The sequence below is a fragment of the Molothrus ater genome, chromosome 8 (genome assembly GCF_012460135.2).
Source record: "Molothrus ater isolate BHLD 08-10-18 breed brown headed cowbird chromosome 8, BPBGC_Mater_1.1, whole genome shotgun sequence".
Lineage (NCBI taxonomy): Eukaryota > Metazoa > Chordata > Aves > Passeriformes > Icteridae > Molothrus > Molothrus ater.
Genome location: NC_050485.2, coordinates 15,358,480 through 15,371,456, shown reverse-complemented (window position 1 = coordinate 15,371,456; position 12,977 = coordinate 15,358,480). Strand labels below are relative to the sequence as shown.

At 35.6% G+C, this 12,977-nt stretch overlaps 1 protein-coding gene across 2 annotated transcripts in view; it reads left to right on the top strand.

Moving 5' to 3' along the window:
- The window catches only part of BMPR1A (bone morphogenetic protein receptor type 1A), a 74,073-nt gene extending 63,211 nt beyond the window's left edge, over nucleotides 1–10,862 (top strand). For both annotated transcript variants that reach the window (XM_036386178.2, XM_036386179.2), the window contains 8 exons: nucleotides 128–227; nucleotides 1,022–1,121; nucleotides 1,933–2,077; nucleotides 2,930–3,122; nucleotides 3,503–3,800; nucleotides 4,292–4,467; nucleotides 5,080–5,210; nucleotides 6,258–10,862. In XM_036386178.2, coding sequence (XP_036242071.1) covers nucleotides 128–227; nucleotides 1,022–1,121; nucleotides 1,933–2,077; nucleotides 2,930–3,122; nucleotides 3,503–3,800; nucleotides 4,292–4,467; nucleotides 5,080–5,210; nucleotides 6,258–6,383 — 1,269 coding nt within the window. In that variant the 3' untranslated portion in view covers nucleotides 6,384–10,862. The remainder of the gene's footprint in view (nucleotides 1–127; nucleotides 228–1,021; nucleotides 1,122–1,932; nucleotides 2,078–2,929; nucleotides 3,123–3,502; nucleotides 3,801–4,291; nucleotides 4,468–5,079; nucleotides 5,211–6,257) is intronic.
- The last annotated feature ends 2,115 nt before the right edge of the window (nucleotides 10,863–12,977 follow it).

The window sequence follows — 12,977 nt, the reverse complement described above, 5'->3', positions numbered from 1 at the left end:
GGTGTGGTTGAAGTGCCTTTGAAATAAAATAGCTTACCCTTTTGTCTGTGCTGTGTTGTAGGTGTAGTATCTCCTGTCCCTGTTTTAGCTTCAAAATCTGAGTGTTCATTAAACTCTCCCTCAACAGGACTCACCTAAGGCGCAGTTACGCCGAACGATTGAGTGCTGCCGCACTGATTTCTGCAATCAGGATTTGCAACCAACATTGCCCCCTCTTGATAGTACAGGTAAACACCTCCTTATGTTCACACTGCTAAGAAGTGCTGTGTAGGTTCTGTTCTTGATCAACAATAGAAATAAGGGAAAATGTAATTACAGTATTGCACAAATCTGGTTTTGCCTTACTCAGTAATTTTTATATGGAGATCTGTACTTCTCTTCATTTTCTATTTTCAGTTTTCCTTTTTTTTGCCACTTTCAAGTTAATCTTTTCCTCAATCAGTCACTCATGGCATTTTTGTTCTTGTTCTTAGTGCATTCATATCTTGACTGCATGTGATCTTCTGTTTTTATTCTGTTTCCACAATCTGATCTCTTTTTAAAATGTTTTTCTTAATCTCTGCTGTGCTTTTACCAATATGAATGCCATCATAAAAAAACTATTCAGACTTTGTTAACACCTCTTCATTGCAAATTCATTCTCTTCTTTCTGTTGTTCCCAGTGAAAATAGTTTGTTTTCATGTGCTTACTCATTCATTGCTAGGCAAGTTGTACTGGTCTAACTGTTGCTTTATATCTTCTTAGAATCTTACTGCTCTAAATCCTTAATTTCTTTTCCAACAAGCTAGCAAGACTCAACCAAAACCAAAAACTCCAAAATCTCAAGCTGAATTTTTTTTTTTTTTGTCATCCAAATGAATTTATCTTTGCTTTTGTGGTATAAATACTTACTTTGATACACAATATATGAAACCATACCTATATAAACTGTTTGCAATGTATCTTTAATTAATAGACTTTGGAAACTCCCTTTTTTTTCCTTTCTATTTTTTCTTCCTTTTTTCTTTTTTTGTCAAATAGATGGACTTTTTGATGGCAGCATTCGTTGGATGGCAGTGTTGATTTCTATGGCAGTCTGCATAATTGTCATGGTCATCTTACTTAGCTGCTTTTGTTACAAGTAAGAAAGCACTTTCTTTATTGGAAACATTTTTAATTTTGCAAATCAGCATAAACAGAACAGTTGTTTTGCTAATGTACTCAGTTATAATTATATGTAGATTGGAAACAGTTATAACCTAATCTCACATTTCTGTGGGTAGCAGTTTCCATCACTAGGTAAAATGAAATGTTCACAGCAGAGAATTTAAGTGAGTTTGATCCTTTCCTCTGGGTACAAAGTATTAACAGTTTTGCAGCTACACATAACTTCAGTGCTAAAGCAGCTGGTAAACAGGAATATCATCGTGGTCATTATGCTTTTGGGTCTTCAGTCACTTTCAGTAGCTAAATTTCATCTGCTTCTGAGATTTTCTGCCAAGTTTCAAAACTAAGTAATTGTCCAGCTGAGCTAAGGCAGTTCATTCAGGTGCATCTGTTAGCACCAGCCCTGTGCTGGAGGTGATCACTGTTCTAGAAGTTTCCAAGGCTTGTGTCAGCCTCAGCTGCTGTGGTTCAAGGTTCTGTCTGTTCATTTAACCCCAAATCAGCAATGTTGTGCTGGTAACTCTGGCTGAGAGTTGAGTATTAAAAATGGTGGGTTTCCCCCTCACTGATAATCAGCTGACAAACCTGTACATGCATTACAAAAGCTTCTTAACATGAAAAAGCTATATAAGTTACATTTCAGAAAAAGAAAAAATACAGTAACATCTGCTTCTCTGTTTTTTCTTTTGAGAAAGTGTGAATATTTAAATAGCTCCTTTCTTAGATCAGTTTGTTACATATTTTGAGTGTTTTGGAGTTCAGCTTAACTTGTGTTACTTTTGCAGACATTACTGTAAGTCGATGGCAAAGAGGCACTGTTATAATCGTGACCTGGAACAAGATGAAGCATTTATTCCAGCTGGGGAGTCATTAAAGGACCTTATTGACCAGTCACAGAGTTCTGGGAGTGGATCAGGACTACCACTGTTGGTTAGTCATACACTTGAGATTTTTCTTCACTGAATTTCTCTCCGTCACATACAAAGTTTGGTTTGGACCTGATGCCTAGAACAAAGCTGTTTGTTCGTACAAAATGCTAATTATTTTATATGCCATTATGATGATGGTGAAGTCCAAACTGAACATGTTTAAAGCCCATCTTCACATAGTAAATTAAAATTAAGTGTCAGATATGTTAAAAAAATCTGTTGGCATCAGCAGAATTCAAAGAAAACTTAGAGCCTACAGCTGTTAGGATAAAAATACAAGAAATGGCTAATATAGGTATCAAATTGAGTGAACGCAGAGATTTTACTTTCTTAGTATCAACTGACCATTAAAATAGAAAAGCCAGAGAGGGAGTTCTTACCAAGGGCATGTAGACATAGGACAAGGGGAAATGGCTTTAAACTGAGAGTAGGTTTAGACAGGATATTAGGAGGAAATACTTCACTGAGAATGTTGAGGCACTGGAATGGGCTGTCACAGAAGCTGTGAATGCTCCATCCCTGGCAGTGTTCAAGTCCAGTCTGGATGGGGATTTAAGCAACCTGTTCTAGTGGAAGGTGTCCCCACCCATGACAGAGGAGTTGGAAATAGATGATCTTTAGGGTCCTTTCCAACTCAAACCTTTTGTGATAATTATTCATAATTTTGTTCATTCACCATCCTATATAATACTGGCATAAAAATCAGCCAGTGAGACAGATGACTATTTATAAATCAGAAATAAAATGCAAGAGAACATACTCTTCAGTTAGAAGTTGAGATGACTTAAATCATATTGGGGTTCTTTTGTACCTTGGAGGCAGCAATAATGAGTCCAGTTTTTTTTTTCCTTAGGTTCAGCGCACTATTGCCAAACAAATTCAGATGGTGAGGCAAGTTGGAAAAGGACGATACGGTGAAGTGTGGATGGGCAAATGGAGGGGTGAAAAAGTGGCAGTCAAAGTGTTTTTCACCACAGAAGAAGCCAGCTGGTTCAGAGAAACAGAGATTTACCAAACTGTTCTCATGAGACACGAAAACATCCTCGGTAAGGCAGCAGAACATTGCTCAGCTGCTGCAGGCTGCAGGAGGAGGAGGAGCTCTTACTGGGTGGCTTTAGGGGTCTAAGGCAGCTTCTGTGGAATCACCACAGGTTATTCACTTAATGTCCTCTAATAAAATGTTACTGAAAGGATAGAATTTTGCTGCTTTTGTTTGGAAATATGTCTGCAATCTCTTTGCTGGAAGGCTGGACTGGTAACCTCACATAGAGTTAGAATCAGAGGTTCTACATGGTTAGTTTTCATAAGGACAACATGTATTTTCTGCTACAGTACAAGAAAATACAGCTTTAGGAATTAGCACTAAATCTACAACACAAAAATTTTATGTACAAATAAATAGTAACTTTGTTTATACATTTCATAGGTTTCATAGCAGCAGATATTAAAGGCACTGGCTCCTGGACACAGCTTTACTTGATCACGGATTATCATGAAAATGGATCACTGTATGATTTTCTGAAGTGTACTACTCTGGACAACAGGGCTCTGCTCAAACTGGCCTATTCTGCTGCATGTGGCCTGTGCCACCTGCACACAGAGATCTATGGGACACAAGGCAAGCCTGCAATTGCACACAGGGACCTGAAGAGTAAAAACATCTTGATAAAGAAAAATGGAACCTGCTGCATTGCGGACTTGGGTCTTGCAGTCAAGTTTAACAGGTAATAAATCCTCTGTTATGGGAAAACTTTCATGTCATTTTTTTATTTAATGCACCAGATACCCAGTTTAAAAAGGCAGATGGAATCATTTGGTTGTGTGCTTTCAAGGCTTTTTTTCCAGTTTTGAGGGTAAAATGTAGTTCTTGAAAGCTGGTAAACATCACGATGAAAATAAGTTGTTAAGAAACAATGAAAATACTCTTATGGAAAATAAAAGTTTTGTAGAGGAAATGGAGACTAATTTGTTTTTTTATTCTAAACTAGCCTTTCATAGTAATTGCAGTCATGTAAATTCTTTCATAGAAAATTTGAACAGCATATCGGCAGTTGAAATTTAATTGAAGATGTGATACTTTATTAATATTATTAAATACTTTTATTAGTTTAAGTTCTTTGAAGACAGAGACTTGTCTTTTTAGTGGTTGTGCCATACAGGATTTCATACCTTGTAACAGTCCACAGTTCAGTAACTTGCTAATGTTTTCATCTAGTGACACCAATGAAGTTGATGTTCCCTTGAACACCAGAGTGGGAACAAAACGTTACATGGCTCCAGAAGTCCTGGATGAAAGCCTGAATAAAAACCATTTCCAGCCATACATCATGGCTGACATCTACAGTTTTGGGCTGATCATCTGGGAAATGGCTCGGCGCTGTGTCACAGGAGGTAAACTTTTCAATATTCTGTGTAAAATCTACCAGGCCCTTCCCTCACTCTAGCAGTGCTTCACCAGGAAAATATAATATATATTTTATATTATAATATAAATATAAAATATATATTATATTTTATATAATATTAATAATATTGTATAAAATAATAATAGTAATAATAATAATAATAATATAATTAGCTTGCTGTGTCATTAGGCTTGTATTCTTTAAAAGCAGTAGTAATAATCTGACAAATATTTTTGTGACTCATCCTGGCTTTTCTTTTACTCTTCTTTTGTATCCTTATGCATCTTCACCTGTATTCTTCTTCCATCTTATATTTCTCTGTGCTTCTTTGTAGCATGTAGTAGATTAGGAAAAGCTAAAGCTAGCATTTGGTATCAAAATCAAAGGCACTACAAGGAATTATCGCAGCTACTAAAGTTAATAATCATAATATTGGAGCTTTTATGCTAAATTATTGTTGTAGTGAAATTTTCAGATTTTTACTACAGTAAAACAGCATGGCAGAAAGTTAGTTTTTGTTCCTAGCTAAAGAAGTCCAAGAGTAGATATGTAGATTTATTTATTTTACTTGTTCCTAATCTTTCACAATGACCTCCAGGTATTGTTGAAGAGTACCAGTTGCCATATTATGACATGGTGCCAAATGATCCATCCTATGAGGACATGAGAGAAGTGGTGTGTGTCAAACGCCTGCGCCCAGTGGTATCGAACAGGTGGAACAGCGATGAAGTGAGTGTGCTCAGAGCAAAGGCTGCTTCAGTTTCTTCATTAAGATGGGGTGGCATTAAATACTAGAATGTTGTGAAGTAGGACTGCAGTCACACATTCTGATCCTTTGAAAACCTCATAGCAATAATAGGAGGAAGACATGCTTGAGATCAATTCAAAATACTGTACTTTTTAATGTATCTTTTCAGTGATCTGAGGGGAAGATACCCTTAAAGCAGCATGCAAGTATATGAATACTGCTCTACTTGAGATCATATATTTTAGATAGTGGAATATATTCAGAGTTTAACTGGAGCTAACACGTAAATTATTTTTCAATTCATTTTATTAGTCTTAATAGATATAGCTTATTGGTTTGTGGCATAAGATATATCATGAAAGATAAAACACTTCCTTTGTGGATTTCCTCTTCCCTTTTTTCCTTTTTTACTGTTACATCCCAGGTCAATCTGTGATATAACTAAAATAATCTCATTTATATGTGTTTATAAAGGGCCACAGCATGAACACAGTAAATAAGACATAACTATTTCACATAGCAAATTAAATATGCCATATCCATTCTTCCCCAAGTCCTTGACTTCTTTGAATTCCCAGTTTTGTTCTTTTTTTTTTGATTGCTGAAAGAACTGTTGCCACATCTTCATTTTCCCTGAAGGAATTCTCTATAGTTTTGCAGCCATATATGTGGAGATATTTCTGTTTATTGCTGCCATATTTGTACCACTGTTCTTGAAGTTCTGGTAATGTATCATTGAGAAAATCAACACTTCCATTAGTTTCAGCTACTGTAATACTAGGCAGTGAGGGAGTGAGATAAGGATTGGCATGTGGATGTTGAGTTTGGGGTGTTTTGGAGTTTTTTTCCTTCAGTAGATCTCTTTATAATAGTCTTCTACCAACAATTTTGCAGAAAATTTGCAAGTTGCACATTTTTGAACTTGGAAGTTCTATCATTTGAGCTTGACAGCAAACCAGAATTATAACTTTGGGTGTAGCAGTTGTTTCAATAGCGTGCCTTTGTTTTTTCTTTGTTTTTTTCTGCAGTGTTTAAGAGCAATATTGAAGTTGATGTCTGAGTGCTGGGCTCATAATCCTGCCTCAAGGCTTACTGCCTTGAGGATCAAGAAGACACTTGCCAAGATGGTGGAATCACAAGATGTAAAGATTTGACATAGGAAATTGACTTTGGAGAGCAAAGCTGGACTCCCTAGATCTTTTCACTCAGACGTGAGTGAGGAAGATAAAAATAGAGAAGAGGAAATAACTGAGATTCAGTATATTTTCTCAGCACACTTCTACAGGCTGCTAATGAAATCTTTCAGTACGTCATAGACCATGATGCTGAGAGCCTCTGTACACTACGTGCTACATATAATGGACAGCCTTGAGAAAATACACATTTTGTTATGGTTTGAGCTGCATTGAGTCTTCAGTCATACTTAGTGAGTCTCCAGTAAAACTCTGGGTACTGAATTGAATGTTCAGATTACAGTGCTTTCTGTGAAAGCCTAACAAGCTATATGGATTCAACAGAGATGGAGAATATAAGCTTTTTTTTTTTTTTGCCTTCTACCTGATAAAACCTAGTCAATCCATACCAAGTTTTGGTGAAACAGCCTGTAGGTTATTAATCTGTTTGTGATACTACTCAGTTTAACAGTTCTTTATGCCTTTATGTGTGTGCCAGGATTATTTTGCTGTCATTTGGAATATATAAGAAACCATTTAAATGAACAAAGTTTTATGGTCAGGGCTCCATGCATTTTGTGGCTCCACAATCAGAGATTTGCTACTGAATCTTTTGCCATTAACTTATCTTCAGAAATCTCAGTTTTAATTTTTTTTCTGTTTTTTATTTGGTCACAAGGAGTACTGCAAAAATGTGAACCATTAAGTAATTAAGAAATGGCTATCTAAATCTGTAAGGAGCTTGAAGCAATGTCTTCTAGAGATGTAGGCTGCTTTGGTCATCTCACTTGCAGTCTAGAGAGAGCTTCATAATTGGATCCCTGATATATGTCATATTTTTTCACAGTGCCACATGCAACCAGCATTTTTGCCATAGAATACTTTACATCTTAGCAGAAAGACTGATGGTGATGTGTTCTGCCTTCCTGCTGTATTGGGACTCTGATAGGTGTCTGTCAGGCTCTGAATTTCTTCCCAAAAAGGAAGGGATTTGTCAGCTGTACCATGTGCTCTTTCATCATTTGACAAAACTAGGCAGAAGGTCAGTTTTAAAAGGCTTGAGAGCAAGTCTTGGTCTACAGACACAAAAGAGGGAAGGCAGGAAGCTCTGGGTGCTCTGAAGATCAGAGAAAGCAGTAAAGGGTCAAGACCAGGAGACGTGAGTACGGGAACTGTTGAAGATCAGATCCACAGCGTGCAGAAGATTTGGAGCTGGGTTGCTCTGATGTAGACACAGGAGGCCACATCTGTGGGCCACTTAGTGGAAGTCAAGATTTGAGACAAGGTAAATCAGTGGGTGTTGCAAGTTCTAGTTGAGTTTGGGAGGAATAGCAGTGAAATTAAATCATGAAGATACAGTAAGTTTGCACAATTGTAAAACTTGGTTTTATTGTGCCAACTGTTCAACCTGCATGAGAAGCTGAAGTTCCCCCATTTTCACCACTGACCCACACAAGGTGTATAGAAGCCAGAACCCTCCATGAGGTTACTGTAAAGTAGAATTATTGATTTATAACTCCTTTGGCATTTCTACTTGGAAGTTAGAAAATAGTACCATAACTCAAGTTGAAGCTTCAAAGCATGAATCGTCTGAAGATTGAACACACAGTATTGGAACCATTGAGTCTATTTGATAATTTAAGTGCCTATAATTTTGTACTGTAAATCTTGTTCTAGACTTTAAAAAGGGAAATTATTTATACAGTGTGTTTTGTGCTTTAGTAAAAAAAAAATACAATAAATACCTAGTCCTAGGTACATCTGTACAATTAGATATATGCACACACACACGCCATAATTGAGATTTGAAGAAAAAAGTTAAGAATACCAGAATTGATGAAATTGTTAAAACTTCAGATTGATTTATGCCAGATTATTTGTTGTCTTAAAATATTTACATAGAGAATGTTTTGATGTGTTTAAATTTCCCTTGAAAATACAACTGATACAAAGCAATGTAACACAGAAGTAATGTGATTTGTGTACAATTACAACCTTTTAGCATGTTACCTTTTTGTTTTAATCCTGTAGTTCCCATAATGTAAATGGTCAGGCAAAAGATTGCAGTATTTTTATTTTCTATTGTGATGTACAGACTTTATTTAACAGTTCTACATATTTTATAGAAAACTAGCTATTTCAAGGGACTTTTTTTTAAAAATAAAGTCATTACTTTTGTTTAGTAATGCCTTTAAGTATTAATATGTATTCTGGCTGAGAAGTTCATAGGTATGTCAACTTTAACTTATTTGAAAACAGCAAGAGATTTATGATATTGTGCCACAATCCTCATGATAAAGGGCTCTTAAAAAAAGTTTCTCCGTCCATTGCCAAGACATTTATGATGATTTTGAAATTGTTAATCATGTCTTCGCACATAATTTTTGCACAGGTAGTTGGAAAATTTTTAGTGTAAGCCAAAAAAAGTAAGGGATAAGCTTTTTTTTTTCCTTCTCTAGAATTTTTATCAATAAGAAGGAAAAAATGTTTATGTAGGTACCCTGCTAGCTTAAACTTTCAGAGCATGAAGATCTGTCTAAATTAACCTCATCCTATGTAGAATATTGCGTCATTTCGTTTAGAATTTACCACATCATCATTTGCTGTAAACATGTTTTGTGAATTTTTTTTTAGTTCATTTTTCCAGCTCTTCAGGAAGCCCCTTCTGGAAGTATGAATTTCAATAATTTGTAAATTTTCACCTATTTTCTTTCCCATTGTTTAGGTATTGCCAGGCAGCAATAGGATGGTTAGACACCTTAGGACCTAAATTGATTTTCAAGTTCACTTTAACATAGAGGGAGCCTACTGCTGCAAAGATGATTTTTTGAGAGGGGAAAACAATCTTTTTTGCCTTAAACCTAATTTATCAGCACTTCAGTTACTCTGTTCATACTCAAATGTATCATGCATGTGTAGTTCTTGCTGTTCTGAACAGCAGCTGCCTTGATTCTGATACTCAAGAAAACATTAATACTAAAGAATGTCTATACTGATACTTAATCATTTGGGAGAAAAATGTGCTCTAAGCCAGCCCATTAATTTTTACTTAACTAAGTATAGTTAATGCAGACTCCAAAGGTAAGTAGTTGCTTTATGCAATCCTGTAGTGTTCAGAAGAAGCCTTTAAGTTCAGAGAGGGTAATGAGATTCTTCTGTTGGACTGTGATTAATCTCATTTTAGTGGTCAAAATTTTAAGCATTTGTCATTCGAAAAAATATCCTCCAAAACTGGCAAATGTGGTTGTTTTGTTTGTTTTTTTTAAATACAAAAAATCAACTGTGTGGAAAATACCTTGGGAATATCAAGACTGTGCCTTGGAAGTTCTTAAACATGCAAATGGAGGGATTTTTATATTTATTGAACCTGTTCCATGTGATTTTATATAGAAATAATTGGAGTCACTTCGTTTGTTACAGCACCTAAAAGCAAAGTTTTAGCATTCCTGGTTAACTTGTAAATTCCACCAGAAATGTGGTATTCCTATAGAGAAAATTTGGCTTACATTCTGAGTTTATTCTGAATTTTGCTTAGTATAATTTTTCCTCAAGAAACAGTTTTCCCAATATCCATCATTTTTTATGAATTGTTTTCTTTATTAGCCTTTTTTGAGGTCTTGAATGAAATATAAAATTAATATTTTAACTTACCTCCATAATAGTCTAGAATCAAATTTTAGATCTTGATCTAAGTGACCATTTGAATGTGTTTATAAAACAAATAATTTGGATACATTTCATCTACTCTGTCTTAACAGACTGTATTTTAATGGTCTAAAAGTGTGTGAAGAGCAGAGATGTAAAGTTAATAAACATTCTTTTGCTACTGCAGATATTTTTAAAGGGAAGTTACATGCTCATCTTCTGTGAAATTAGAATGTTTTAGCCTTTGCTCCCTCTCCTGACAGTGCCTCTGAGTTAAATCTTTATCCTGTGCCCACAGTCTTTAGTCCAAGTAGGGGTGATGTCTAAAAGCAGCTGGCAGTGTTGCACAGTCCAGTCCTTATGGAACCATGGTGCTCAGCCTTGGTTGTACAGCAGAAGTAGAGGGCACATTACTTCTGGTTTTTTGACAAATCTAATGTAATTGTTGCTTTGTGATATTTTACTGTTTCATGCAATTATAGAAGCCCACATCATGTAGTGACATTTGTGCTCTGACATGACATGCCCAAGATGAAATGTACTATATTGTATACAAGAAGAATAAATAACATTGTAGTTAACCTGGAGAAGATGTAAATAAAATATGAAAGAAGAGTGGAACAAGACAAATGGTCACACTCTTGTGTGTGTTATATGCCAGAAGTGTAGAATACTACTTTAAAAATGTAACACACTAATGTATTTTGTACAGCATCTGCTTTAGAAGGTGCCTTATTGAGTTTACCATGAATTGCTTGTTCTGTACACAGATTATGTCCAATGTATCATTTTTAAGTAAATAACCTTATTTTAGTACACATTAGTAATGTGTTTTGTTACTATAAGATTTTGCCTTAAAAATGTAACAACTTGGAAATCCTAATACTGTAACTAAATAATTCCCTACTTTTTCATACCTCGTTTATGGTTTTTTTCCCCCCACAGTAAGTTGTTAATTACTGCTTTTATTGTTCAATGATATTGAAAATTATTTGGTGCTCTCTAAGTTCAAGCTCTTTATTCCTTGCACGATATTTAAATTTGAGTGCAACAGTAAAAAACAGTGTTTCCTTCTCCTGACTTCTATCCCTGTGTTACAGCAAAGCCAAAAGCAAATCAAAATCAAATAATACTTTTATTTGATCACATGCAGGTTCCCTACATGTTGGTTTCATCCATATAAATTTGCCTCAAGCTTACCAGGTAAAACCAGAAAAAATAAAAGGATGGGGAATTTTGTAATTGCTTTTTGTTCCCTCTGTGTACAACATTTTTTTTGTGTAATAGTATCCAAATTAAGATATTTGAGTTTAATATGTGTATGTACTGCTTGTTGCAAAAATATGCAGGTGCTTCTGTATATCCTGCTAAATTTACTCTGGTTTTTATGATTCAAGCAAATGAAGACCAGTCAAGGGGATATCTCACCTGTGAGAACCATGAAGAGAGTGTCAGAATTTGTTTCTCATTGCAGAAATGTATTGGCTTCGACTCTCCATAGAGTCCACCTTTAGTTTACAAGGAGAAAGAAGTAAGATCAGTTTCTGTTCTTTTTGCATTTAATCAGGAATAATCTTAGATTTCAATACATATTTTTTACAGTAGCTAGAAAGGTTTTAAATCTGAACATCATAGAAACTGTTACCAATATATTATAATTATAAGCCTTGGTTTGTTTTCCCTATGCAATCAAGTGTTAAATTCCTGCAGTATAGTTCTGGAAAGTGCAGTGGAAAGATCAGCAATATAGTTTCCAACCTTTCTGTCCTTAACGTATAATACCAGGAAATTAGACTGCACAAAGATTTGGTCTCCTTAAATTAGTATCTTGGCAAAGCAAACCTTTTTCCTATGGTTGTGGCTATTTTGGAATGGAATGTCTTCACTGGTTGCAGTGGTCGTGGTTGGATTTAAAACTGGGATTTCATGTTAGCGTTGCAGGAGGTCATAAGGTAAATTGTGGGTAAGTGTTTGCACCTGTCCGTGCTCTCATGAGCAGCTTTCCTCTCGGTGTTACTTCGTGAAACGGCCACGCGGTGGGGCTGTGTCCTAAAGAAAGGATGTGCAAAAAAATTGCGTTTTGAGACATGAAAATAATTTCTATTGCCTGCTAGTAATAAATACCAAAATGGTCTCCGTTATAAATGGGTGGGTTTGACCACTATATAAAATATGTTCCTGATGAGTTTTCATTGGTATCTGAGAGGTGAAACAGGAGTAATGTTTGAAATGTAAAACTTTTCAGTGAAATGTGTAAACACTGCACATGGATGTTTTGTGGGCATACCAAAAAGTACACTGAGTAATTAGCAAACTGAACCACAAGCTTTTCAATAAATAGCAGAAGTATCACTAAATTCAGAAAGGATCAGATAGAATTCTGTTAATTTCCTTAATTCCTTCTGCAGTTTTATCTTCACCTTTCCCCAGAACACCACTTTGGTGTTTCTCACTGATGGTAATGCAGTAGATCAATATCAGCTGTGGATCTGGGCAGAGAAAGGACCACTGCTGTGGGCTGACCACCTCCTGAGTCTGCTTCATGAGAAGATCTCCATGGGCTTCAGATTCTGGCTTGATGTGGATATTACCTGAAGAATTCAGGCATTGCTGGATCTACAGAAAGCAAAATTGCTTATTTTTGATACAGTCAGTACTTGAATTTGGAGTACAGTAAGGAGATTGTCTTAATAATAGAAAAGGAAAAAAAACATTAGGAGACTTTAATTTTAAAATGTACTGTGGGGTACTGACATTCATAAAGCAGCAGATCAGTAACAAAATAATTCCATGAAGGCACTAAGATGCACAGCTTTCTACCTTATTACAAAGCTTAGTGGTTTGATCTGGAAATATAGAAACTTGAAGCAGTGGCAATGTTTTCTGGCAGGTTTCTAGGAAGTACTAAAATCTGTTGGAGGCTTTTATTTT